At 53.5% G+C, this 24,547-nt stretch overlaps 2 protein-coding genes across 6 annotated transcripts in view; one reads left to right on the top strand and one right to left on the bottom strand.

Moving 5' to 3' along the window:
- Positions 1–15,157, top strand: part of TBCD (tubulin folding cofactor D) — a 131,815-nt gene extending 116,658 nt beyond the window's left edge. For 2 of the 4 annotated variants that reach the window (XM_075562436.1, XM_075562437.1), the window contains exons 28-40: positions 572–690; positions 1,342–1,433; positions 3,259–3,399; positions 3,704–3,787; positions 3,940–4,098; positions 4,172–4,310; positions 4,968–5,089; positions 7,215–7,292; positions 7,524–7,613; positions 8,071–8,158; positions 9,058–9,170; positions 11,161–11,245; positions 13,940–14,803. In XM_075562436.1, the coding sequence (XP_075418551.1) occupies positions 572–690; positions 1,342–1,433; positions 3,259–3,399; positions 3,704–3,787; positions 3,940–4,098; positions 4,172–4,310; positions 4,968–5,089; positions 7,215–7,292; positions 7,524–7,613; positions 8,071–8,158; positions 9,058–9,170; positions 11,161–11,245; positions 13,940–13,993 (1,364 nt within the window). In that variant the 3' untranslated portion in view covers positions 13,994–14,803. Of the gene's footprint in view, positions 1–571; positions 691–1,341; positions 1,434–3,258; positions 3,400–3,703; positions 3,788–3,939; positions 4,099–4,171; positions 4,311–4,967; positions 5,090–7,214; positions 7,293–7,523; positions 7,614–8,070; positions 8,159–9,057; positions 9,171–11,160; positions 11,246–13,939; positions 14,804–14,846 lie in introns of those variants that run through there. The other 2 variants (XM_075562438.1, XM_075562435.1) reach the window with 2 other exon arrangements.
- A 6-nt stretch (positions 15,158–15,163) lies between these two features.
- The window catches only part of QTGAL (queuosine-tRNA galactosyltransferase), an 88,529-nt gene continuing 79,145 nt past the window's right edge, over positions 15,164–24,547 (bottom strand). For both annotated transcript variants that reach the window (XM_075562441.1, XM_075562440.1), the window contains exons 8-13: positions 21,429–21,553; positions 19,227–19,362; positions 18,896–18,964; positions 18,420–18,494; positions 17,120–17,225; positions 15,164–15,335 (exon numbers count right to left, since the gene is read on the bottom strand). In XM_075562441.1, coding sequence (XP_075418556.1) covers positions 17,145–17,225; positions 18,420–18,494; positions 18,896–18,964; positions 19,227–19,362; positions 21,429–21,553 — 486 coding nt within the window. In that variant the 3' untranslated portion in view covers positions 15,164–15,335; positions 17,120–17,144. The remainder of the gene's footprint in view (positions 15,336–17,119; positions 17,226–18,419; positions 18,495–18,895; positions 18,965–19,226; positions 19,363–21,428; positions 21,554–24,547) is intronic.

Here is a 24,547-nt window from a genome sequence, read left to right on the forward strand (position 1 = left end):
CCCTGTGAAAGGGTCGTTCGACCCCCGGGTTGAGGAGCGCTGGGTTAGGGCTCGCGGGTGGTGCTGCGAAGGTCGTGGATCACACTGGGAAGTTGCTGCAGGACATCCAGGGCCATGCTGCTATGTTCATGCAAGAAGGGCCACGAGGGGTCAACAAGTCACACTGGCCTTTATGAGGTCTCTGACCAAGTGTAGTGTGTTCTTGAGGCTCCTCCCTGATTTGTTTGATGAGGCCTCTCTTGGTAGGAGAGGTGGTAGCAGCTCACTCCCCGCATGTACTTGGGACGTGTCTTCCGTGGGCCAGCACAAGGGCGAGCTTGTTCGGTGCTTTTTGTGCTCCCTTGGGTCACTGGCTTGATGCGTGATCAAGTGAGGAGGCACGGGGTGGGGGTGGGGAGAAATATACACCGTTGACACATCATGAGAGGCGTCACTGTGGTACTGCTGCCTGGCCCAGCCAAGAGGCTGTGACACGTTTCTGAGGAGCAGGGCCCTGGGTGGGTCGGGGGACAGGAGACAGCTTCCAGTGACAGTGTTCGCAAGGCCCCTATAAAGGCCTGGTGTTTTGCAGACGCGCTGACGCAGCAGTACCTCACCGAGCTGCAAAGCCCCGAGGAGATGACACGCTGCGGCTTCGCACTGGCCTTGGGGGCCCTGCCTAGCTTCTTCCTGAAGGGCCGGCTGCAGCAGGTGAGGTGCCCAGGGAGCAAATGGTCTGAGAGGCGGGGTTGAGGCCACACACCTGAGTGGCCTCCAGTGGGCCCAGCCAGGACAGCACCACGTGAAGCAGAAGAGAGGGGTCAAAAGGGTGGTCTTGGCCGCCCAGGTCGCTCTCTCGTGAAGGTGGCTTTGGCAGGAGAAGGGTGGTGTTGGGCAGCATGACTGGCTTTCTGCCTGCGTCAGATCTTTGCGCTCTGCTCCAGACGCTACGTACGTCTGCGCCCCACCTAGACCTGCCAGCTCCCCGGGACTCAGTTTAGTTGAAACTACTGGGAAGCAGGTTAGTACGCTGAGGACAGGTGCTGCAGGCCCTCCCAGCAACAGCCCTGTCCCCCCCCATACTTGGCTGACACTCGGGAGAGCAGCCTGATTCTCATGGCGAGCAACAACGGGTCACATGACTGACAGCCATTCTTCAGTCAGGCAAGAGGAGCAGCAGTTGCCAGAGCTGAGGCCTACTCATGGCGGGGCGGGGACTGGGAGTGAGGTGGGGGAAACCCTGCAGAGAATGACCGATGGCATCCAGAAAGCAGTCCTCCTGGTGCTTCTGGACCCATCAGCACTGTGCTAACAGGGTCCACCCCACAAGCAGCGGTTCTGACGACTGTTTCCTGTGCCCAGGTCTTGGCAGGTCTGAGAGCCACCACTCGCATCGACCCCCAGGACGCGAGCTTTGCAGAGGCCAGGAGAGACAGTTTGAGAGCTATTGCCCGGTGAGTCCTGGGGCATCCTCCTCCAAGACGACTGCTTCCTGAGCCTGGGGCCAGGGGGTGATGTATCCCATTTCCTAAGGAGCAAAGAACTTGACCCTCACAGCTGTGTGATTGTTCTCCGAGCCGACCGGCCTTCCTGACTTTATCTTCCAGGTGGTGCTTTTCAGAGGGTGGTCAGGCAACCTCAACCCCAAGGAGGGTCGCAGACAGCTCATGCTGTGTTATTTTAGTGAGCTTTGATCCGGATGTACAATTCTTCACCCACCCAGCCCAACAGTGCTTTCCCCCCTTATCATCAAAAAACTTTATATATTGTGAATTTAGGTGAAGATTTACACATTTACACAGCATACTATCAATTTTACATTGAGCAGTTCATACATTTTCTTTGATCTCATGTTGTAAGTCCCTGTTTGAATTCTTTTTGAATGTGTATTTCCAATGCCTTTTCTTCTTGAGAAAGGTCTTCTGGTTCTGTGTGTGAGGACTGGTTTGCGTCTCTGTCTCGTTTCTTTGTGTGAGCTGAAACTGTGTTGTCGCCAAGACCTTGTGTTGGTGGCTTCCTATTTGATGATTGCATGCTGGTGAAACCCGAGCTGCTTGCCCCTTGTCTCCTGGCGGGTGGAACAGAGAATGTGAGTGTGGCTCTCTGTCGAGTGGAGAGTAGGGTGGCTACAGGAGCTGTGGCCGTGGCCGTGTGATGTGGGCACAGTTGTCTCTCGTTGGGTGGAGATTGGGCAGTGGGGCCATCTGCCAGCCAGAGAGCTCATGGGTGAGGGTCCGGGTGGGTTGGAGAGGAGAGCGGACCTAGTTCTAGATGGAGTTCCTGCTGACCTTTGTGTTACCTAGTGTCTGGGCACCTGACCTGGAAGTAGTTTGTGCCGGCTCAGATGGTGGCTGAAGCCAGGGAGCTTGTTTCTGGAAGGCATTATTTTGGGCCCCGAAGGCAGTTGGGGGCAGGGTGACTGGCCGTGGAAGGTGTTCTTGCCCATCCAGGAGCAGGCAGGGATTCTGCACTGCGTGTCCTGCTGGTCTGAGGAAGGGGACTTAAGCACCCAGCCCTGGTCCTTGAGCACAAGCACAGCACCCCTTCAGGTGGAGCCGTGGCTTTCCTTGCAGGAGGGTGTGCGGAACAAGGGAGGGCTCCCACTGTCTCGTCGGGAGCCCCTGGTGGCCAGGCTGTGTCTGCAGGGAATGTTGCTTGCGAAGGTCTAGAAGGTCTAGGACTGTGCCGCCCGTGCAGGCCAGCTGATGCTCAACCCAGTCTTTCCTCCGCTCTTGTCTTCATTGCTGTTCCTACTCCTAGCAGGTCAAAACCACCGCCCTGTGGGAGAAAGATGAGGCTTCCTCTCCTGTAAGGAGTTATTGTCTCAGAAATCCATGGGGGGGCAGTTCTACCCTGTCCTTGAGGGTTGCTGTGAGTCAGAGATGACTCGACGGAGCTCGGGGTTCTGGATGGCATCCCAGTCTGTGTCATAGGCTCTCGTCAGTCTCTTGTAGGACTCTCTGATGCCTGCCTTCTTTGCCTTGTGACAGGTGTGTGTGGCTTCCAGGTGAGGAGGCGGCCCTATGCTTGCAGACAAGCACAGTCCTGGCCCTACCCCCACTCCCACCCCCACCCCCACCCAGGAAGTTCCTCTGCACTGACCGGCCTGGGCCCATGTTTGTCTGGGTGGGAGGGAGAACCCGTTGTGAAGCCCTTCACCCCACCTTCACGCTGAGTGGTCCTGTCCTTAGGCCGTGCCTGAGTGATTTCTGCTGGACCGTGGTGGGTTGTGGTGGCGCAGGATCCCTCATTATTGTAGCTGCATGTTCTTTATTTCAGGGTCTGCCAGACGGTCGGGGTGAATGCAGAAGGCAGCCCTGACGAGGTCGTGTGTGAAGTCAACGCCCCCCAAATCTACTCCACATTGCTCAGCTGCATGAGCGACTACACCACGGACAGCAGGGGGGATGTCGGCGCGTGGTGAGTGCTCCAGCACGCACACACTCTGTCTCTCCCTCCCCCCGTCTCTGCCAGGTGGACCTCCTAGTCACCACGAGGCGCCTGATGCATGGTCCGTGACTAGTCCCTGGGCAGTGCTTCCCAGGTGCCCGATGCCCCGTTTCTCTCTGCTCTTCACAGTGCAGTGTCTCCCAGGCTACCCCTCTGCTGACAAAAGAGCACCCTAATCGCTTCTGAGAGGAGAGGAGGGGCAGCGGAGGAGGGAAGTCTTGCTTTAGGGTCAAATTTCCTCCTCATTGCAGGCTCCCCACTCTCCCCCCTGCAGGGTCCGAGAGGCGGCAATGACCAGTCTGATGGAACTGACACTCCTGCTGGGGAGCAGCTGGCCACAGCTGATTAGGGCCGACATGTGCGTGGGGGCAGGGCTCGGGCTGGGGGTTCCTGTGGGCCAGGGGTACTCGGTGCTGGGTGTGTCAGGGTGTGGATCTCTATGGACTGGAGGTGCTCGACTCCGGGTAGGGTGATGCAGCGGCGATGTTCACAGCTGTGCTCTCCCTGCAGCTGTGAGCAGGTCCTGTGCTGTGTGGCTCAGCAGGCCAGTGAGAAGATTGATCGTGTCCGCGCCCACGCTGGCCACGTGCTCTTGACGCTCCTGCACTTCGACAATCCCCCACTTCCCCACGTACCCCACCGAGAGGCGCTGGAGCAGATCTTCCCCAGGTGCTGTAGGTAGGCCCCTGCACCTGTTACATGGACCCTCCATGGTCACGGTGCTGATTGTACCCTCTTGCAGGTCAGATGTGGCCACCATGAACTGGAACGCACCCTCCCAGGCCTTCCCGCGCATCACCCAGCTCCTGGGGCTGCCAACCTTCCGTTATCACGTGCTGCTGGGGCTAGCCGTGTCTGCCGGTGGCCTGACTGAGTCCACGGTGAGCGGGGTACCCTCTCTGCCACAGCTTCTTCCACAGGGGCCTGCCTTGCACACAGTGGGCTCCGTGGGGCTGTGCACACGGTGTGGGCAGGCCAGCATCTGTGGTGTGCTGTCCCACAGTACCTTGAGTCTCAGGCTCTGTACCTGGACCCTGGTTCCCCGCAACTGCAGGGGTGCACACTGGTCATGAGGACGGCCTGCTGGCTCATCAAGGTAGCTCCATCCTCCTGGCTCTGGCATGGTAGTGACATTCATGTGTCAGGAGCTCCCCTGAGAGGTTGTGCTTGGGTGGGAGCAACATACCTTCCTCTTCCCCATGTCACCCTCCACTGTTGCTGTAATAGATGAACCCCTGGATCCTGGCCTGGTGCCTGGTGCCCTGGCCTCCAAGCTGTGATGTCTGGCAGGCTGGACATACTTCACTGCCTGTGGGGTTGACTCTGGACACCCTGCTGCTACCTAGGAGTCCAGCTGAGGCATGTAGACATGTGGGCCAGATGTCTCATCACGGTGCCCTTTACCATTCTGGTGACCCAGCAGCAGCGTGGCAGGCCCGGTCGTCATCACCTGTGGAGGGACGGGTGCCTGCCTGCACTCCTGAAGCTGGTCATCTGCTCAGCCTGCGCCCAACCTTGGCAGCATGTGTCTGTTACAGGTCAGATACTCAACGCAGAGCCTGTGTGAGTACACCAGGGGCATTCAGAAGGACCTGCAGGCCATGGCAAGCTTCAGCAGGGCCCTCCTGCAGGTCTTCGAGGATAACCTTTTGAATAATAGGTAGGTGGTCGGGGCAGCACTCGAGCCTGGTGGTCACGTCCTCAGGGGTAGGGGTGGGGGGTGGGGAGGCCTGTGCTGGCCGTGCATTTTCCCCGCTCTCTGGGCTCTCCTCCTCACCAGGCTTGTGTGAGAGAAGTGGGTGCCCAGGCAACCAGGTGGTGAACGCAGTGAGGTGAAGGGCCTTCTGGTACCTGGCCTGTGCCACGTCTGTAGGCTTTCCCAGCCTGTTCTGTGATAGGGAGAAACCTGGGTGGAGACGATTGAGTGAGGTGTGGTCAAGGCCGACAGTGCCTCAGCCTGTGCACGCCAATCAAACCACGACCCGAGGAGATGCTGGAAGAAGTGTGTGTAGTGGTAGCTCATCGTGGTCTACATTTACCTGGTCACTAGTGGCAAAGCCCTCGCGGCAGTGTGGGTTAAACATTGGGCTGCTTTGTGTCTTGGACCGTTATGGAGCAATGCCACGGCACCCTACAGGGTCGGTCAGGGAGTCAGAAACCACTCGTGGCCACGAGTCTGTTTTATGTACTACTCTTTGGTGAACACTGTTATGTCTTTTGCCTGTTTTTAATTAAGACTTTTTTTCTATTAAAGATTTATTTATAAAATCTGGACATGTTCTATGTCAGCTATGCAATTTGCAAATACTTTTTTCTGGACTGTGGTGTGTCTCGTGGCTCCACAAGCAGATGTTCTCCGTGCCTGTGGAGTCCAGTTTCTGGCTTAGCCCTTGGGCGCCCTGTCCACGAAGTAGTTGGCTAATCCCAGGTCACAATTTTTGCCTCCTAAGTTTTCTTCTTGAAGATGTCTGGTTTCATCTCAGGTCCAAGTTTAGATCTGTGATCCACTTGTGCTTGTTTCTGGCGTGTGGGAGGCGGTGTGGATATCTATGCTAACAGTCAATTGTTTCAGCACATTCGACTGTGCTGCCTGGCACCTTGGCCAGCAAGTGTGTAGAGACATGTTGGGTTCACTTCCAGACTGTTTTGCTCCTCGGCCTGCTTGTCGTCTGTACTGTAAATACCCTGCTGTGTTTATTACATTCGTTCTATGAGAATTTCTAAGTTAACTGACATTGTAACAGGGTTGGTTTTTCCTGGGCTGCGCAGTATGTCTCTCCCACTTACCGAGGCCGTCTTCAGCTTCTTTCAGCTGTTTGCTGAGGTTCTGAGTGCATTCTCATGTCTTCCTTCTGTCTGAGGAGGGAAGCACGCAGGCTTTTGCTGTGGGTTGTTGGCTTCCCACAGAGACCCCTCTAAGTGAGGATAAGGAGGGGCCTTCCTGCTCCATTGTACTGAGCAGGTTTGTCTTGAGTGGTGTTAGACTTTTGTTGGACACTTTTCTGCGTCTAGAGGTGATTGTATGGTGCTTCTTAGATGGTTAATGCTACCTCGAGTGAGTTTTGCATGTTAAGCCAACCTTGGACACGATGTGGCATGCACTGACACTCTGTTCAGTGGTTCTGTGTGTCTGTTGGCAGAGGGGGCTGGTCTGATGAAGTTCTCTCCTACTTTTGTAGTAGGTGAGAGGGGAAGTGCCCCTACCTTCTTTAAGCTCCAGAAGGACTTGTGTACAACAGCACGGCTTTTAAAGCGTTCGGTGAAACTACCTGGGCCTGGGGAAGATTTTTAATCTTCATTTATCTAGGAGCTACAGGACTGTTTAGGTTATTTCTTCTTAAATAAACTTTGGAAAATTGGTGTTTTTAAAAGGAATTTGTCTCCGTCACCTAAGTTCTTGTTTTGTTGTCAGTTGTGTATCATGACAACCATATGTGATGTGTATCTGACAGCTTCCCTTGGGCCCGGGAGCCTTCACTGGGAGAAGCGGCCCCATGGGGGACCCCTCAGAACCAGCCATGTGGTACCACCCTCCTCCGTGCGCCCTCGATGCTGGCTGTGCGGGGTTGGGAAAGTTGGTGTGTTTCTATTCCTGAGCCGTTGGCCCCCAACCCTGGGAGCCCAGTGCTCCTGGCGCGCCACCTCTCCTCCCTGAAAACTCTCACTCCTGGGAGGGACGGCTGCTTGAGGCCTCAGCACGCCGCTGCAGGCTAGGCTGGGGGCAGGGCCTGGTGGTGCTGGACCTGAGTGGGCTGTGGCTTGCTCTGACAGCTGTCTCCCTTCAGGGTTTCTGTGCCCCTGCTGAGGACACTGGATCAGATGTTGGCCACCGGGGTCTTCGATGTCTTCACGGAGGAGGAGGAGTGAGTGCTGCCTTCTTGTTGAGAGGCAGCAGGGTGGTTGGATCCCTGCTTCTGAGCTTGGGGTGGGGGCAGGTTCTCCAGGGCAGGCAGTATTGGTCTGGCCCAACCCACATGTCTGGAAATGAGTCCTGGTTGCCCTACTGTGTTTATCTGTGTGGTGGGGCGGGCGCACAGAGGGAAGGTGCCACATCACACATACCCTGAGCTCACCACCAAGTGTGTCTCCTCCAGCCACCCCTTTGCAGTGAAGCTGCTGGTGCTCTGCAAGGAGGAAGTCAAGAAGTCCAAAGACCCCCAGAAGCTCCGGGCAGGCATTGCTGTGTGAGTGTCCACTGACCTTCACCCACGAGTCAGGATGGGGCTTGGCCTCCGGTGGGGAGAGGGGCTCCCACTGGAACGGGCTCTGGCTAGTATGAAGGCAGTCAGAGGGTGTGAGGGCAGTGAAATGTGTAGCCTTACTGTCCTGCCCAGAGGGGGGCGGGGCAGGGAGTGTTGGGGGGTGTATGTGTGGCAACAGCGTCCTTCATGAAGGTGGGCGTTGAGGGAACAGAGCTGTCCTCCGATGCTCTTGACCCCTGCTGTGCATTTCCAGTCTGTGGGAGCTCCTGGCCCTGAGAGAAGTGTTGGGGTAGGGGTGGGGTGGGGAGGGTCCTCTGCAGGTGTGTACTTTCCTGAGCCTCCCCGCCTGCTGCCCTCAGACCCAGGGAAATGCCTCCTGGTGGATTTGTGCCTGGGAGGGTTCTGTGTCCGTGGTCTGGACGTCTTGGCTTCCTTACAGGTTTTGTGGCATGATTCAGTTCCCAGGGGACGTGAGGAAGAATGTGCTGCTGCAGCTGCTGCTGCTTCTCTGCCACCCATTTCCCACAGTGAGTCTGTGCCCGACGGACCCACTCATAAGTGTGTCTGTGATGCGCTGTGGCTGTTGAGGTCATGTAGCTGCACGTCACAGGTGCGATGCAGGAGTGGCTAGCAAGACTGCAGCCCGGCCCATGTGTTCGAGTTTGCCACCAGCTCGGCCACTGTGATCGTTAACATTAACCCAGGGTTCTGAAGTCGGACTGCAGACTCCTCTGCTTCTGTGAGCAGTCTGGCCCCTGTTGTATACACAGCTTTTTCCATGTCCATAAAACTGCCTAAATGCTTTTAAGTCTTCCGTGGAGGTAAGCATACAGTAGGGATCATACAGTAGGGATGACCAAGAAGTTGACCTTGGGCCACAGCCAGGCTGAGTTTTGAAATGGCATGTCCAGCACCTGAGTTTTGGGTCTGATCTGACAAGACATCTTAGAGGAGGGTTAGCATGTGAGTTAAGCAGGCTCTGGGTCTGCACAGGTGAGCAGAAGTTCGCTCTTACCCTCTGGGGTGCTAAGAGCAGGCTTGAAGCAGCTCAGCCTCTGTGTTAGCAACACTAGCTGTGGTGTCCACCTCCCAGGTGGGACACCTGGAAACCTGTGTGCTCTCCTTTAACGAGGAAGCAGACATACGTTCCCAGTTGGCTCTGTGGTCCACACGTGTCATAACGCTTAGAGCATAAACACACCTTTTTGGAGTAAGATGCCAAGAGCTGCATCCGAGTACTTTGGGAAAACTTTTCCCAGTGTCCAAGCACGCCTCGTTTAGAGGCTCATCTGGCAGTCGGTGTTTTGAACCTGTGGGGGTACCGTTGTCCTCCATTGCTGTTGCTGGTTATTCAGGTCTCCTCCTGGGCCGGGAGCTGACCCTTTTAGGGCCTTTCCTACCACCAACACCTGGGTTTTTGCCTTAGATCCGGAATACCACGGCCAGCCACGTGTACGAGATGGTGCTCACCTATGGCGAGGAGGTCACGGGTGCTGAGGCTTTGGATGAGGTCATGGCTGTGCTGGGTGACACGGCCTGGTGAGTCAGCATGGTCTCGAAGGCCTGCTACTACCCCAACCGGTCTGCTTGCTTCCTTGGGAAGCTGCTCCTGGTGTTCCCATGCTCTACATCTGAAACGGCAGGTGTTGTCCTCAGCCTGGGTACCAGGCCTCACTCTCTGACGCTCCCTCCCCCACGGCTTTCTCTGCTGCTTTTGTCTGGAATCCCAACAACCAGACGTTTGGCCTCCAGCAGATTCTCTGATTTTCTGCCTGCCTTTTCGCATGGTCTCATTTGTGGTCTTCCCTTGCGTGCAGACCCTCCCTCTTGATAGCTTTCCAGTTTCACTGAATCCCTCTGGAGGATCTCTATAAGGAGGTATTCCCTAAAAAAAAACCCCAGAAACTTTCTCTGGGCAGACCTTTCATAGTAGGCATTTTTCCCTCTTGGAGAGCATCGAGTGTACTCAATGGCATCGCCTGGGAAGGATCTCTGTTCACGGTGAATTTTTTAGTAAAAACAGTTTCACTTGAACCTTGTTTTTCTGTGTTGGCCAATTTAAGAGAACAGCATGAGACTGAAATTTTGTTTCCTGCTCAGGAAAACTGCCACCAAAATGGTTGTGATGTTTAATACAGCTGACAAGGACAGCATTATGGGGAAAAACTTAAGTGTACGAATGGTTTTCTTGTTTCAATAAAGGTGAAATGTCGATTGATGGCAAACCTCCTTCTGGATGTCTGTCAACTTAGCGGATGAAAATGTCAACAAAATTTGTGCACCTGTGCTTTGAAGACCACCAACGCACCATTGAAGAGATGGGCAAGTTATCTGGACCATCTTGGAGTTCAGTTCAGTGGATTTTAACAGAAGGTTTGGGAATGAGAAGGGTCGCTGTGAAATTTGTGCCTCGGGTTCTGACTGACCAGAAAGAAGAGCGTCTACTGGAAAGGTGCTGTGCTTTGAAAGAACAGCTCTGAATTGACCCACACTTTTTCCAAGGTCATCACAGATGACAACACATGGTGCTGTTTTTAAGGCCCCAAAGCAAAATTAAGGCAAGTCAGTGGAAGACAGCATCGTCACCTCACCCCCAGAAAGGCTCATCGGGTGAAATCAAAGTTCAAGACTATGCTCATTTGTTTTTTTGGTATGAGGGAGCTAGGGCATTTGGAGTTTGTTATAGCAGATCAGACTATTAATCAAGCTTTCTGTTCTGAGTGTATGACAAAAAAGGCCTGACTTGTGGCAGACAGGGGAACTGGTTTTGCCACCATGACAATGCAGCTAGCTGCAGAAGCAATCGTCTCAGGGGGCCAGGTTTTGGCAAAAGACAGCATGCCTCTCTTGCCCCATACACCTTACTCACCTGACCTCGCTCTGTGTGACTTCTTTTTGTTCCTGCTAAAGAAGAGGGACGTGAGAGGACCGCGATGTGATGATGTAAAAGAGGTGAAGAAAAAACGAGGGAGGTGTCGTCAGCCATCCAAGACTGCACAGATCTGATGAATGTATTAAGTGTAATGGAGAGTTCTGTGAAGGTGATCAGGTGGTTCAATACACAGCTTTGGAAAAAACCCGGTGTGTTTTGGTACCCCTTCATTATTACCCAGTTGTTTGCTGTTCTGCTTATAGCACACTGTGTGGTGCTCTGTTTCCTGCTCCCCATATTCTCTCTCCTGAGCTGTTCTCTTCCTGTGTGGCGAGCATTTGTGAGCCCCGCTCACCGTGCCCTTTGAGGGGCACTGGTGCTCTGTACCCGTTCCCACGGCGTGGTCATCTCATGGTGTCTTTCTCCTGTGTGTCTCCTTATTTGGGGGCCGTTATTTTCATGGCAAGGAACATCCTACACCCAGGACGGCCCCGCCTGCCCCCCCCCCTCTCCCTGTGTTTCCTTCTCTGAGTTAGAAGAGAAGCTTACTGAAATCCTTAGGAAGTTCGTGGCCAGCTTGGCTGAGCCAACACACTGAGCTTCTACTCTGCTTTGTGGTGAATGACGCCTTCTCTCTCTCTCTCTCTCTCTCTCCAGGGATGCGGAGCTCCCACTGGTGAGGGAGCAGCGGAATCGCCTGTGTGACCTCCTACAGGTGCCCAGACCCCAACTGGTTTCCAAGGTAACTGCAGTGTCCTGGAAAAGCTCCCAGATTGCCTTCCATTGGCCTTAAAGTACATGAGCCACACACCTTACTCCATAGGTCACTGTCTGAAGCCCAGTGTCTTGGGACCCACAGGGCGCCTGTGTCCTGGAAGCTCAGAAGGCTAGCCCAGGTCCCAAGACACTCATCGTCATCACAAATGTCTAGCCTGTCCACTCCTTGCCCACGGCACATGGTGCGGGACTACTTCCTCTCTGCCATGGGGTTGCCCTTTTGCCTTTGGTGGATTTTCACGAGATTCTTGGCTATTTTGATGCTCTTTTGCTTTAAGTGCTGCTCAGACTTTTTGTCTGTCTTCCTCGTGCTGCCCAGCTCCTGACACTTGACCTGCAGGGTTCTTTGTGCAGAGCAGGGTTCACATAGGACCCTCTCCTGCTCCAAGGTTGGTACCTTGTCATTCTTTTCAGGGAACCTTGGATGAACAGTCTCCAATTGATTTGTCTTTTCCTTTTTATTTACTTGAGTCTCGTTAGGAAGGAACCCTGGTGGTGCAGTGGATTACAGGTTGGGCTGCTCACTGCAAGGCCAACAATTTGAAATTACCAGCTGCTCACTGGAAGGGGGATGAGGCTGTCTGCTCCTGTAACAATCGTCATAGGGACTGACAGGGGCAGTTCTACTCCGTCCTGTAGGGTCCCTATGAGCCAGCTTTGATTAGACAGCAGTGAGTGATGAGTTCCAAAGAAATCTTTGCTGGTTTCTTACTGGACACCTTCCCCCCGCCCCCCGACATATGTAGATTGGTAACCCATCTGTGGTTTGCTCACATACAGGGTGTGGGGTGAGCGTTAGTGCCTATCTGCTGGATGGACCTGTCAATTGTGTCCATAGAGGGTGTTGAAGCATCTAATTAGGATAGAAGTTGCATAGTGTTGCATCTATTGATCCATTTGGGGCTAATTTTTCCAAATTTAACTGTTTCTGCGCTATTTCTCATTATTTTCTGCTGTGTGCTTTAAGTTTATACTGATTGTCATTTTCAAGTTACCCAGGGTGAAAGCTACATGTTAGGCTGCTAACTGCAAGGCCAGCAGTTCAAAACCAAGCCATCAGCTCGTTCCTCGGGAGAAAGGCAAAGGCTTTCTTCCGTCTCCTGTAAAGGAGTTCTGGGACTGGGAAGCCCACAGGGTCAGTTTTACCCTGTCCTGTCGGGTTGCTATGCTTCATCATCGACGCCGTGCCGAGTAGGTGTTTGGTTTTTCCTGGTAAGGTGGAAGCTTGGCTGGGTGCTACATTTATTTTCCAGCATACACACCCACTGCTGCTGTATGTTACTCATCGGGGCACTAATTATTGATAATCTGACGTAAAAGAAGTACAACTTAGCATAAAACATTTCTTAACTCTTGTGTTAATTAGAAGTTATTTTGAAGTTCTCTAGTTGTGGTCCTTTTAATTGGTTTCTAGGGCAAGTGCATTGTGGTTTGTGTGGTTTTTCTTTATGATATACTTGATGGTGCAAGTGTATGGTCCAGTTTGGTTAATATTCCATGTGAGTTTGAGAAGGTTGTGGCTTCTGCTGTTGGGGGAAGTACTCTATAAATGCCAACTAGATCCAGTCTTGATTGACGGTGCTGTTGAGTTCAATTATACCCATACTGAGTTTCTGCCTGCTGGTCCTGTCACTTACTGAGAGAGGGCTGTGGATCTGTCCAGCTTACTTTGCACCTCCATCAGATATGTCACACACATCTTGACATGCTGCTGTTCGGCGTTTATCTTCAGGGTGATTTCTTTGGGGGTTAGCTGATCCATTTTCCATTCGCATCAGCCCATTTCTAACTTGAGAATTCTCTTACTTGAAAATTGGCTTTGTCTGAAATTAGTAAAGCTACTGCTGCTTTCTGTTGAGGGATACACTTTCTCCATCTTTACCCTGGTGTTTTGTTTAAGTGCCCGTGACCACCGGCACCACCGAGAGGGTCATTGTCCTTGGTGGTGCTTTCACCGCCATCCTTGTCTCGCTCTCGATTTCATTGGATCTTTAGGACGATTCTGTTACCTCTTCTGTAACAGACCCATTGTATGTCTTTTTAGAAAAATGTACAACTAGTCTCTTGAGTGTAAGAGAGCAGTTCGAATCCCTCCCTCCCAGCACTTGTAGAATGTTGCTGTCGTACATCTCACGGATCCTTGAGCTGTAATCAGTATGTTGTTGTCATCACCTTTTAGATCACTTATACAAAGGTTGCCTCACCTCTCTTTTGGGCCCTCTCCCTTCACGTGGGCCCCTGTGTCTCGCTCTCATAAAAATGTCTGTTCTTTGCAGTGCTGTTCCAGTGAAGACAAGTCCCAGGTTTTGTTTGAGAAGGTCTTTATTTCTCTTTTACTTTTAGGGAAGGATTTTGTTTGGTAGAAACTTCTTGAGTGGGTCTTTTTTCCATCATCAGTCTGAATATGATATACCTTCTATAGATTTTTAAACTGCTATTTTTTAAAACATCTTTAGTCTTTTCTGAGCTTCCCAGATCTCTGGTTTGACACCTAACAAAAACGTTTTACAGCCATTATTCCTTCATCCTACTCCTCCTTCTCTTTTTTGCCCTTCTGCCATTCCCATCACACGTTACACCTTTTATACTAGACTCGCATTTCTTGGATAGTTTGTTAAATTCTGCCCGCACCCCAATCTTTGTTCCTTTTGCTTTTTAGTTTGGGGAAGTTCCTGTTGACACAGAATCCTTCCTCATTCCAGTTTGCCGATGAGAGCCCATCAAAGGCGTCTTTCAGGTGAAGGAAGTCGAGGTTTTCTGGGCTGTACCCCTGTGGAGCTCTGTGGAGCTGTACTTACACGGTCATAGGGCGTTCCCCCTTCCTGAGTCTCAGTCTTTGCGTGAGCTAGTCCTTCTGAGTTGCGACCTTCGAAAGTGCTTCTTGGCTCTTTACCTCATTTCTTAGACGAAGTAGGAAGGCCAAAGCTTGGCTTTTCCCTACTCAGGTTGGTTTACGGTGTTGGTGGAAACTTCTGGAGCCTATTGTGTAGAACGGTACTTTCCCACCTCCTTCTGGAAGCACGAGTTGACTTTTATTCCACTTTCACAGTGAGAACTTAGTGGGGTTCCTGGATGCAGACCTCAAGAAAACAGGCCCCCTTCCCAAGAGTGGCGTGGTCCATAATCACTCCCTAGCAGCAAGGACTCCTAGCTGGTACTGGGCCCAGACGCAGCCCTTCTCCTCTTGACCAGCCTGCTGGTCTTCCCACTTTCAAGGTAAAGACTTACCTTGTGACTTGTTAGACCTAAGAAGAGTCAATTTTCAGTTTTATCATGAGGATGGGAGTGGTGATTTCCAAGCTTTTTACATGCCAGACTGGAAACCAGACGTCTCTTCATCGCTTTTGAGTGAAAAGTTCATTGGGGAGAACGCTATCCTCCGCCTGACCCCTAATGCAGCAGTGTCCTTGGCAGTGAGCATGTGTCAAGACCGGCCACACAGTCTGTGACCAGGATGTCAGCGACTGGGTGCTCAGAATGCGGTTTTATCCCGTGTCACAGGTGCCAGAAAGGGTAGAGGTCCCCAGCACCCAGACAGGGTACAGTCATGACTGTGTCTTCCACAGCCTAGCCCCTGCTGAAGCTGAACCCCGTGGGCTGGAGTCCCTGAGCTACTCGCACTTGGGTGCTGAACGACCAGGATGCCGTGCTCCCGAGGAAGGAGACCTGTGCTTCAGTGACCGGATGGCCATTCCCTTCACGGCTTCCTTGATGCTGACGCTTGGCCTTTACTGGAAACGTGACTGTGTCCCCATAAAATCATGTATCAAACAGCCCCTCCTTTGTCCATTTCTGACTGGTGCCCCCGCCCCCTCCACCCCCCTTCCTGGGGACAGCCTCTTCACTCTCAAATGAGAAAGACTCACATTACATTTGTGTGTTTTCAACTTCAGTTTCATTTACTCACATACCTAAGTCTCCCTCTTGAAGTAAGGTTAGCTTTCCAGTTTAGATGAAATGATTGGCAGAATCCCTTGACTGGCTGTGGGGGTTGTGCAGCCTGCATCCAGGGCTGCTCTGGTGAAGTTGGTCCCCATACAGACAAGGGTCCTCTGCTGCAAAAAAGCAGTACAGGGGACTTCAAACTAAGTTGATGTGTTCTGGGAAACATGTAACATTTTAACAACAGACAGTTGCATATAAATTAGAGGCAAGGTTGATGACTGAGTTGAAAGTGTGTCAAGCTTATACGGGAGCGCCATGCCAAAGCATGCCGTATGAAACATACCTCGAAGGAGAAAGGAAATAAAAAGAGGACAAGCAGCAAAGCCCAGAATAAAGGTCAATGAATCCAATCCTCCAGGTCTAGGACAGGATTGTACATTGTGAGTGACATGCCGCAAACAGAGACAAGGTCAAGGAAGGGAAAGGACACACTAGACAAATGCTAACCTAAGGAAAGAGCTTGGGACCATTAGAAGAGTGTTAAAAATAGACTTTGCCTATTAGTATTTAACATGGTAGGCTCAGATACACAGCACTACAGGAAATACTATATATAAAAGATTCAATTCAGCAGGAAGATGACAGGCATTCCCTACCCTTGTAGTTCCTGTCACAATCCAAAAGAAACCAATACACCTACCACCATAGCATATTTCATTGAAACTGATATTAGTCTCATAAAGTAATTGGACTGCTGAGTTCTTATCCAGATTGATAGGAACATGTCCATCCACGGAGAGATGGGTACCAGGCTGGGACGGCAGCTTATTTTTAACAGCCTCTGAACTGGAAAAGGCCATAAACGCCCACAAGAAAATGAACAACTGGGACCAGACTCCCCGGGGAAACCAGGGCTGTGTTGACATCATTCACGACAATATTCTACATCCTAATGTGGTGAGCTGCCACTGGTGTTTTCAAAGCTCTGCGAGCAGCCGTCCACATTGCAAATACCGGCTCTTCGTGTCTAGAGGAAACCGTTATTCCAGTGAACGAATTGACCATGGAAGCCTTGAGACCCAAAGAACGAGATGGTGCCTGGCTGCCATTACCAACTGCTCTGAAAATACAGGTCTTTGAGAGAGGGGGAGAAAAATGTGGAACAACTTGAAATCACAAGAGACCAGGCTTACTGGTTAGGTAAGTCTTGGGGATCCCTCCAGTCTCTAAGAATGGCCCTTGGTCACCATTCAGGTCTGTCACAGAACTTACCCTGGTGTTAGAATGATCAACCATCTAAGACCAGAAGGGTAGCATTTACCCCAGGACAAAGTACAGAGGGTTAGGAAACAGGAAGTGGAATAAGCATTGGTACATTGGGGGGATTATAATGAGTTAAATCAGAATAATACACAAAAAGTTACAAAAGACCCTGTGTACTGGTTGGATAGAGATTGGTGGAGCCCACAAGACTCTGGCCCTGAGTCACCCTTTGGTTAGAAATTGAGCCTCAGAGGTGGGTTCAGTTCCAGGCCTCAACAAGTAGACCATAATGGGGAATCACAACAGGGGTAAGTGCACACACCCTCGACCAAGCAAGCATATAAGCTCAAACGGGCAGCACTTGTCCATGGGCAAAGTTCAGAGGGCAGACAGGGTGAGAAAGGAGGAATGAAAACAGGAAAGGTCAGGAGGCTGTGGGATTAGTGACGTGAAACGCGTGTGAACTGTTAAGCAAAAAACTGGATCTCTGTCAGACGGTTTGTCAGCCGATTCACGATGCAAAGTTAACACACAGGTGAAAGTACATGTGCTGGAGGGTGTGATGTTCCTGAGGCATGCCCCGGCCCCTCAGCCCCGTGGGGTTGGTTCAGGGAGCAGCAGGGATTGTGTCTGCTCTAAGACCCTTGTTCCTGTACCCCCGATGGTCATCTCCCTTTGGCTGCACACCCACCTGGAAGTGGCTGCTAGTCATTGTGTCAGCTGAAGTGGAAGAAGTCCTGTCCCTCTTGCAGGTGCAGGGAGCTCAGGTTGTCCTCAAAGGCACCCCCTGTGAGATCCTGGGGGAAGGCACAGGCCAAGGTCAGCCAGGCCGCCTTCCAGGCCCTGGTTCCTTTGCTCTACTCCCCATCCCAAGGCCCCAGGGGACCTCAGGGTCTGGAAGGCTGCCTGACAGGTGGCAGTGTGCTGCTCATTTGATGAGGAACCTGATGAGCGGCTTACGACTCGGTAGAAATCAACCAGACTTCTGCAGCCCACCCAAAGCTTACCACAAGCCCACCCATCCAGGTTAGTGGGCCGTTTCCACCAGTGCCCTTGGGGGGTGTGAGCCAGCACAGCCATATACTCCCACCCCCAAGAAGCATGGACCCACATCACACACACACACACACACACACACACGTACAGTCACTCGATATTGGTAACAGGGAGACACTGAATGCTGCCATCAGCAGGCAGTAACAAGATAGTCCACGGAGAAGGAACCAGTCAACAGCCAGGGTGCATTCATGGGTGCTGGAAGCTAGGTACTGCCATTTGATGCCATTCACACAAAAGGACAAGACGGGCAATGGGCTAGGGGTGCATATACACGCAGGCTGAATGTTATGTCGCCCAGGAGGTGGCTGTGTGGGTGACCAGGAGCCCACAGCGTGTCGCATAGGCCCAGACAGGAATGATCTTCAGCTCTGTAGTCACACAGCCTCTCAGGCAACTGCTCGCTGTCAGGTGAGCATGGCTGTACCACAAGGACCCCTCACACCCCAGCAGGGTAGTCGTTCTCAGAAACAACAGGTGCAGGTGAGGTGGAGGAGATGAACCCTGTCTGCTGCTGGTCAGGGTGAGGTGGTGCAGCCACTGTGGAACGGAGGCTGGCAGCCCTCCAAGGGTACACAGTGACCCACTGCATGGCTCAGCAGGTCCGTGGCCAGGACCACACAAGCTTACACAGGATAGTATAGCAGCAATTGTCCGTGTAGCCCCAAACCAGGCTTGTGTTGTGCTGTTGACAGTCTGCCAGCTTGGGTCTGTGTGAGTTAACACTGGGCAAACTGGCCATGGGGGGGCAGGGTGGGGGCCGGTCTGAGCGGTCCATACTACTCACTCCCAGGACAGCTGTCGAGGGCACACTTAGGTTCCCCAGGGTCCTGGCGCTCAGACTGCCCTCTGTGCTGACCGAGGAAAGGCAGTCAGGTCAAGAGCAGCGGCTTGGCTGCCTGGCGAGCCTGCCCAGGGTGGGGCCCCACACTCACCAGCTTCACGCAGATGATGAAAGGTGGCTGGGCGGCCCGGAAGTGCAGGATCGGAACCCGGGGCTTGGGCCTGACCTAAGGGAGGTACAGGACCTCAGTTCGGAGGACCAGCAGGGACTGGATGCCTGCCACCCCCACCCCTTCCTCCACTGGGGGCCTCAGGTGGTGAATGCCTCGAGGGTGGGTGGCCTGGGAGACTCCCGTGGCAAATGTAGCCCCCTTGCCACTTTGTGGGTCTTCAGGGTTGGTGCCAACAGGCACTTTCCCCTGCTCCCCCTCCCCGCCCCCCACCAGCCAAGTCTCAGCCTGGAGACCAGACCCCCAGCTGTAAGCTGGGGCACACCATCTCCATGGCTGCTTATATAGTGGCCCCGAGGTGGGGCCAGGCAGGTTCTATACGCACACCCCACTCCCCAGGGCCCCTGAACCCAGCCCATCTCCACTCCCACCCAGGGAAGGCAAGGAAGGTCCACTACCTGGGAATCCTCATAGCAGTAGAAGCCCTTTTGGATCTTGCGTTCATCGACGTCACAAAACGCTGTTACCTGAAGGGCAGATGGAGGTTCACAGCCAAGGGTCAGGCCAGGCTGATCCCCAGTGCCTCCCTGCACCCCAGACAGGGCAGAGCTGCCCCAAACTGGCCCTGTAATGGCAGCTCGAGCCTGCAGGGGCCACTCAGTATGGGAGGGTGGCTGGTTGACCGGGGGTGGGGGGTGGGGTGGGGGGGTGACACTGAAGGTGACTTGAATGACAGGGCACACCTCCAGGTGTCGACATGCTTAGTTGGGGCTGCAGGCCTGGGCTCACCTTCTGTTGGTTGGCAGTGTCCAGGCTACGGTAGAGCCGCCGGCCCTGCTTGCCCGCGTTCCAGATGGTGAAAGTTGTCCAGTGCAGAAGCACCCTCTCTTCTAGGAAGCGAACTCGGAGGGTCCAGATGGTGCTTCTGAGGGCAGAGAGGGTATGATGGGGTCCCCAGCCCAGTAAGCCAGGATGGCCTGGCCAGGCCCCCAGGGATTGGGTAAACGAGTGAACAGGCAAATGGCTGAACCCATGGGCGGACACGTGAAATGTATGAATGAACATTCAGCTAAGGGATGAACGCAGGTAGATAGGAGATGATGGACAGATGAGCCGGTGGAAGGATGGGCCCTCAGTAATACCACTCTGTTGAGTCCCTGAGGCCCCAGGTTTTTGTCTGTCATGCCTCAGTGATGCCCAGGCCTGTTGGCCGCAGCCAAGGTGCCTGGAGGATCCATTCAGCTCACCAGTGTGTCAGGCAGGCAGACTGGACAAGGTCAGCTCAGTTCTTTCTCAGAACCCAGCATGTAGGTCGCATTCCTGAGAAGTGCACATCTGGCTGGCAAGGTGGGGCTGCCCTAGGATCCAGCCTCGGCTTCCCTCCCTCTGCATCTCACTGCGTGTTCTGCATATCTCACAGAGCCTCTCAGGAGAAAAACCCGTTGGCACTGTCCACCCCAAGCCTCACTGGAGACCAGGGGGCCCACAGACACAGCAGAGCCAGATGGTGGGTCTGGCACGGTTTCCACCTGGAGAGTCTGCAGCTGTAGCCTGACCTCACCTCACCCCCCTCCTTTGGAAGGGCAGCTGGTCACATGTGGTATCATGTCCAGTCAGGTCTGTCCATGTGCAGGGTGCCACACTAAGGCTGGACAGGGCCCTCGCACCTCGTCTCACAGCAGCAGGCAGGCAGGACTTCAGGCCAGTTGTGAAGGGAGGAGGGCACCCTGGGCGCAGATGTGGATGCTCAGTGGGTACAAGTCGCGAGCAGCCCCACAGCTCGGGATGTGTCACTTAGTAGAAACATTGTTCCCATGATATTTTGGCATGCCTGTTTCACAGCAAGCTTTTTATGGCGACAAATGCCTGATCTCCATATAGAAAGAAAGGGCAAAGTCCAGTCAGGTCTCCACCAGGCCGTGGTCAGGTGGCTGGGGAATTCCCGGCTCAGGAAGGCTGCAGTCAGCGAGGGCCTGTCCCTGTGAGGTCTCCACTCAGCTCGGGTTTAATCCGAGGCAGAAACTGGCATGACATCACCACTCTTGAGCAGTGGGTGGCCCAGCCTCATGGTGAAAACAATCCTGGACAAAGGATGCTGCCAGCTGCCTGGCTGCCTCCTGAAGGTGTGGGGGTCGCACACATGTCCTGTGCACAACCAGAGGGGAGCCCCCGGTGGACAGCAGTGGGGCGGTTTTGAGTCCTAGCACTTACACACTTCTGAGAGCCTCCAACAGTGGCAGGAACGCCCAGAGTCCCCTGCTCGTCTTACTGCCCAAGTACAGGGCGGGAGTGGGGGGGAAGAGGGGGGTCTTCCTCCAAGAGCTGCCTCTCTGGTGGGTGGAGCCACTGTCAGTCAGGTGGTGGAAGCTGCTGTCAGGGCCTCCCTGAGGGAGGAGACTGGCTAGTGTGCAGTGTCAGGTCAGCAGTTGTGACAAATGGACGAGCCTGAGTCCCCAGGGCTTGCCTGCGTCCAGGGTCTCTGACACATGGATCCTACCATGCTTGTCACCATGCTCGCACACGTGCCAGGAGTCTGCGCTCCCAGTACCATCCATCTTTGCTCACTTGCCGCTGACCTGCCCCTGAGGCCGGCCCAGAAGGCCCTTCTTCAGGAAGCTCCAAGACCTGGGACCGCGTGCCGGTGGTACCACGTGCCGGTGTTTCCAGAGACCTGCAGGCAGCGACCCCGGCCGCAGACCCCTTTGCCACCCCTAAGACCATGGCATGTTCTTGGGGCCACACTTGGAGGGCAGGTGACTGTGGTTCCCCACCTGCCATGACGAGGACCATGGTTCATGTGTGCGTTGACCCTTCCGGAATGTTCCTTAGTGAAGCTTCTCTTTAGACACGCGAAAGTTTCCAAAGGTTTGTGGAGAAATCCCAACACCTTTTCATTCTATTTCCATGAGCCCTTCGTACCTGGCCTGCTTTCACCAGATTGTGCTTTCATTGTCGGACCCTGACCCCCTTCCCCCCGGGAGCCCCACTCACTCGAGGATGGACAGCGAGGTAGCCTGCGGGTGGCAGCGGTAGACAAGGAGGCTCTGCTCCACGCGGAGAACATGGCCGCCGCGGCGCAGGTGCTCCTGGAAGAACAGCAGGTCCTCAGGGACGCCCTGCGGGGTAGAATGCCGAGGCTGAGCCGCAGGCCCCGGGGGCAGGGGTGGCGAGGGGCATGGGCCCTTGGGTCACATCTGTGCTCCTCAGGACTCCAAGACCAGCGTGAGGCTTGGGGGCCCTGGGCCCTGGTCGTCTTTTCTCTGAACTGCCATGCTTCCCCAACACCCCAAAGATGAACTTCCCAGTACACTTCTGAGAGAGGTGGTCACCAGACACCAGGACCTGCCCCAAGGCTACGATGGGAGCACACAGCTACCCAAAGGCAGGTCCAGAAGCCAGGACCAGCCGAGTGACTGCCACCACCCAATGGCGGGGCTACACTGCACACGTGCAGGCAGCAGTGTCAGGTGGGGCCGCCCAGGAGCCCCAGGCCGGCAGCGACGAGCCCAGGGAGGTATCCACCGGCTTCCAGATGAGAGGAAATGTGGGATTTGAGCTTGGTTGAGGGGCTGGAGGACAAAGAGTCAGGCATGGGGCAGGGCAGGTCACTGAGGTGTCCTGATGCCCTTGGGAAGGTGAGTCTGGCGAACCCAGGCTTGGGGGTGGGGGTGGGGTCACATTTCCCAGGCCTCACAGCAGCGCTGGCTTCCTGGCCTGGACAGCCGTACTGCTCTGCCAGCCCCCATGAGGGGAAGCCCAGGTTCACTGTGGCCCAGCCTCCGGCAGCGACATCCTAGGCTGACAAGTGCCATGACTGGCCACGGGGCCCACATGCTGTGGGGGGTGGGGCGAGGTGGGCTTGTGAGCTTCATGTTCTTTTCTCGCCCCTCACGTTCTGCCTTTCCCAGCTGCCTGCCACCCTGTGAGGGCCTACTGCAAGGTGACCAGAGACAAGTTCTCATGAGCTCACTCACCCTTGGGGCTTTCCTTATTTTCGGTTAAAAAAAAAAAAAGGCGTTTCATCAAAAGATGATGCCAGGTGGGACCTCTGTTCTCCCAGGGTTGCCGGTTACTTGTGGACTCTCCCCATCTGTCTCTTGCCAGGCTGTCCACCCTGCCCCTTCAGGGCTGTCCCCAGGGCCAGCAGCCAGCATGTGGCCCTGCCTGTGCAGACAGCGAGGCAGAGACGGCAGGGGCTGTGAGACTGGAAACGAGAACCCAGAAGCCCCAGCCCCATCCCTCAGTACCCCCTGAAAAGCCTTTGCTGCACTTTGCCCCCAGGGGGAGCTCGAGACCTGGCCACAAACAAAACCAGCTTGAGACAGGAGCCCGAAGTGACGCGCTTTCACAAGCACCTCGGGGGACAGACGTCTCGTATGAAATAAGACAAAACTGCACCCCTCTCCACAGCCCAAAGGAGCTAGGTTAAAAAAGAATGAAATATAAGGTGTCGATGGGATCAGGCATCAAAGACCCAGAACAAACAATCATATCAATGTGAATGAGGGGGATTGTGGAATGGGGACCCAAAGCCCATCTGCAGACAATTGGGCATCCCCTTACAGAAGGGTCACAAGAGACGAGCCAGTCAGAGTGCAGTATAGCACCGATTAAATATACAACTTTCCTCTAGTTCTTTAATGCCCCGCCCCCCACTATCATGACCCTAATTTTGCCTTACAAATCTGGCTAGACCAGCACATGTACACTGGTAGAGATAAGAGCTCGAAACACAGGGAATCCAGGACAGATAAACCCCTCAGGACCAATAATGAGTAGTGATTACCAGGAGGATAAGGGGATAGAGGGGGAACTAATCACAATGATCTACATTAAAACCCCCTCCCCTAGGGGATGAACAACCAACTGGATGAAGGGAGAAAGTGGTTGGTGCAAGACATGGAAAAAATAATTTATAAATTATCAAAGGTTCATGATAAAAAAAACAAAGGATGTCAGTGGGTGGGCAGGTAGGGTTGTGGCTACTAATGAGTACGGGTTCTCTTTGGTCGGAGGCAGAAAGCCTCAAACATGAAACTACTGCTGGCTGTACGACCAATCCTGGAATTTACTAAAATCCATAGGATTTCCCGTTGAGTGGGTGAACTGTCTATGTAAATCCTGCTTTACCAAAGCTGCCAAGAAAAGAGAGGTCTGGCTGAACTCAAGAAAAGAAACTGAAGAAAAAGACAACAATTATATGTGAAATAGATTCTAAATTACAAGGTCGTCATGGGAAAGTAGCTTTGAATAAAGTTTAAAAATGGAAGCAATTTAGGACAATAAGAAAATGACGAGATAAAGAAGTAAAAAGGGAGCAGAAAGCTATTTATAATACTCTGAGTGACTGTCAGGACTGGACAGCCACCCAGTCGGGTGGTTTACGTACACTACAGAGTTGCGCACCCATCCTCACCACAGTCCACTTGAGACCATGGAAGAAGCAAGTTTGGGAAATGCAAGACCATCCAGGGAAATCTGACCAAGTTTCCAACAGCAACAAGACTAATGTTCACAAGAAGAAACCATCATGAGATGAAGCAGAGGCTTCTACGCATGGAGAGGGCCCACTCGACCAGCTAAGAAAACCTTCCCTGATGAAGACCAGGTCCGGGGTGGACTGAGCCTCGCTGTACCAGAGAGCTTCCAAAGATCTGGAAAAACCCTGTTGCCTTGTAATCCCACTTCCGTGAACTCTCTGAAGCCCCCTCAGAGAGTGAGCGAACATCCCTGACCAGACCAATGGACATCACCCACTGTGGCAGGTAAAAACATGAGTATCATCACAGGTCTTGTTTTACTTAGCTCCCTAACACTGGCCAACACATCCTGGGCCTCAAACGTTAGCCCTGACTGGGTGCGTTGGGCCCCGGTGTCCCCCCGTCAGGACTCGTGTTTGATGCCACAGCCCAGTCTCCATGTGCCCGTCTCAGTGTGCTCACTAGCCAGGATGTGCACGTTGGCTTGCGTGAACGTTTGTGTTGTACTAAGTGTTTAGGTCAAGTTGCTCTTCCTATGATGTGCAAATGACATGAGCTCAGAAATGCCCCCAAGTGTCACTCCATCTTTATTTTATTAAACACGGACGCGCAGGCAGCAGTTCCAGTTTG

This window comes from Tenrec ecaudatus, chromosome 10 (genome assembly GCF_050624435.1).
Source record: "Tenrec ecaudatus isolate mTenEca1 chromosome 10, mTenEca1.hap1, whole genome shotgun sequence".
Lineage (NCBI taxonomy): Eukaryota > Metazoa > Chordata > Mammalia > Afrosoricida > Tenrecidae > Tenrec > Tenrec ecaudatus.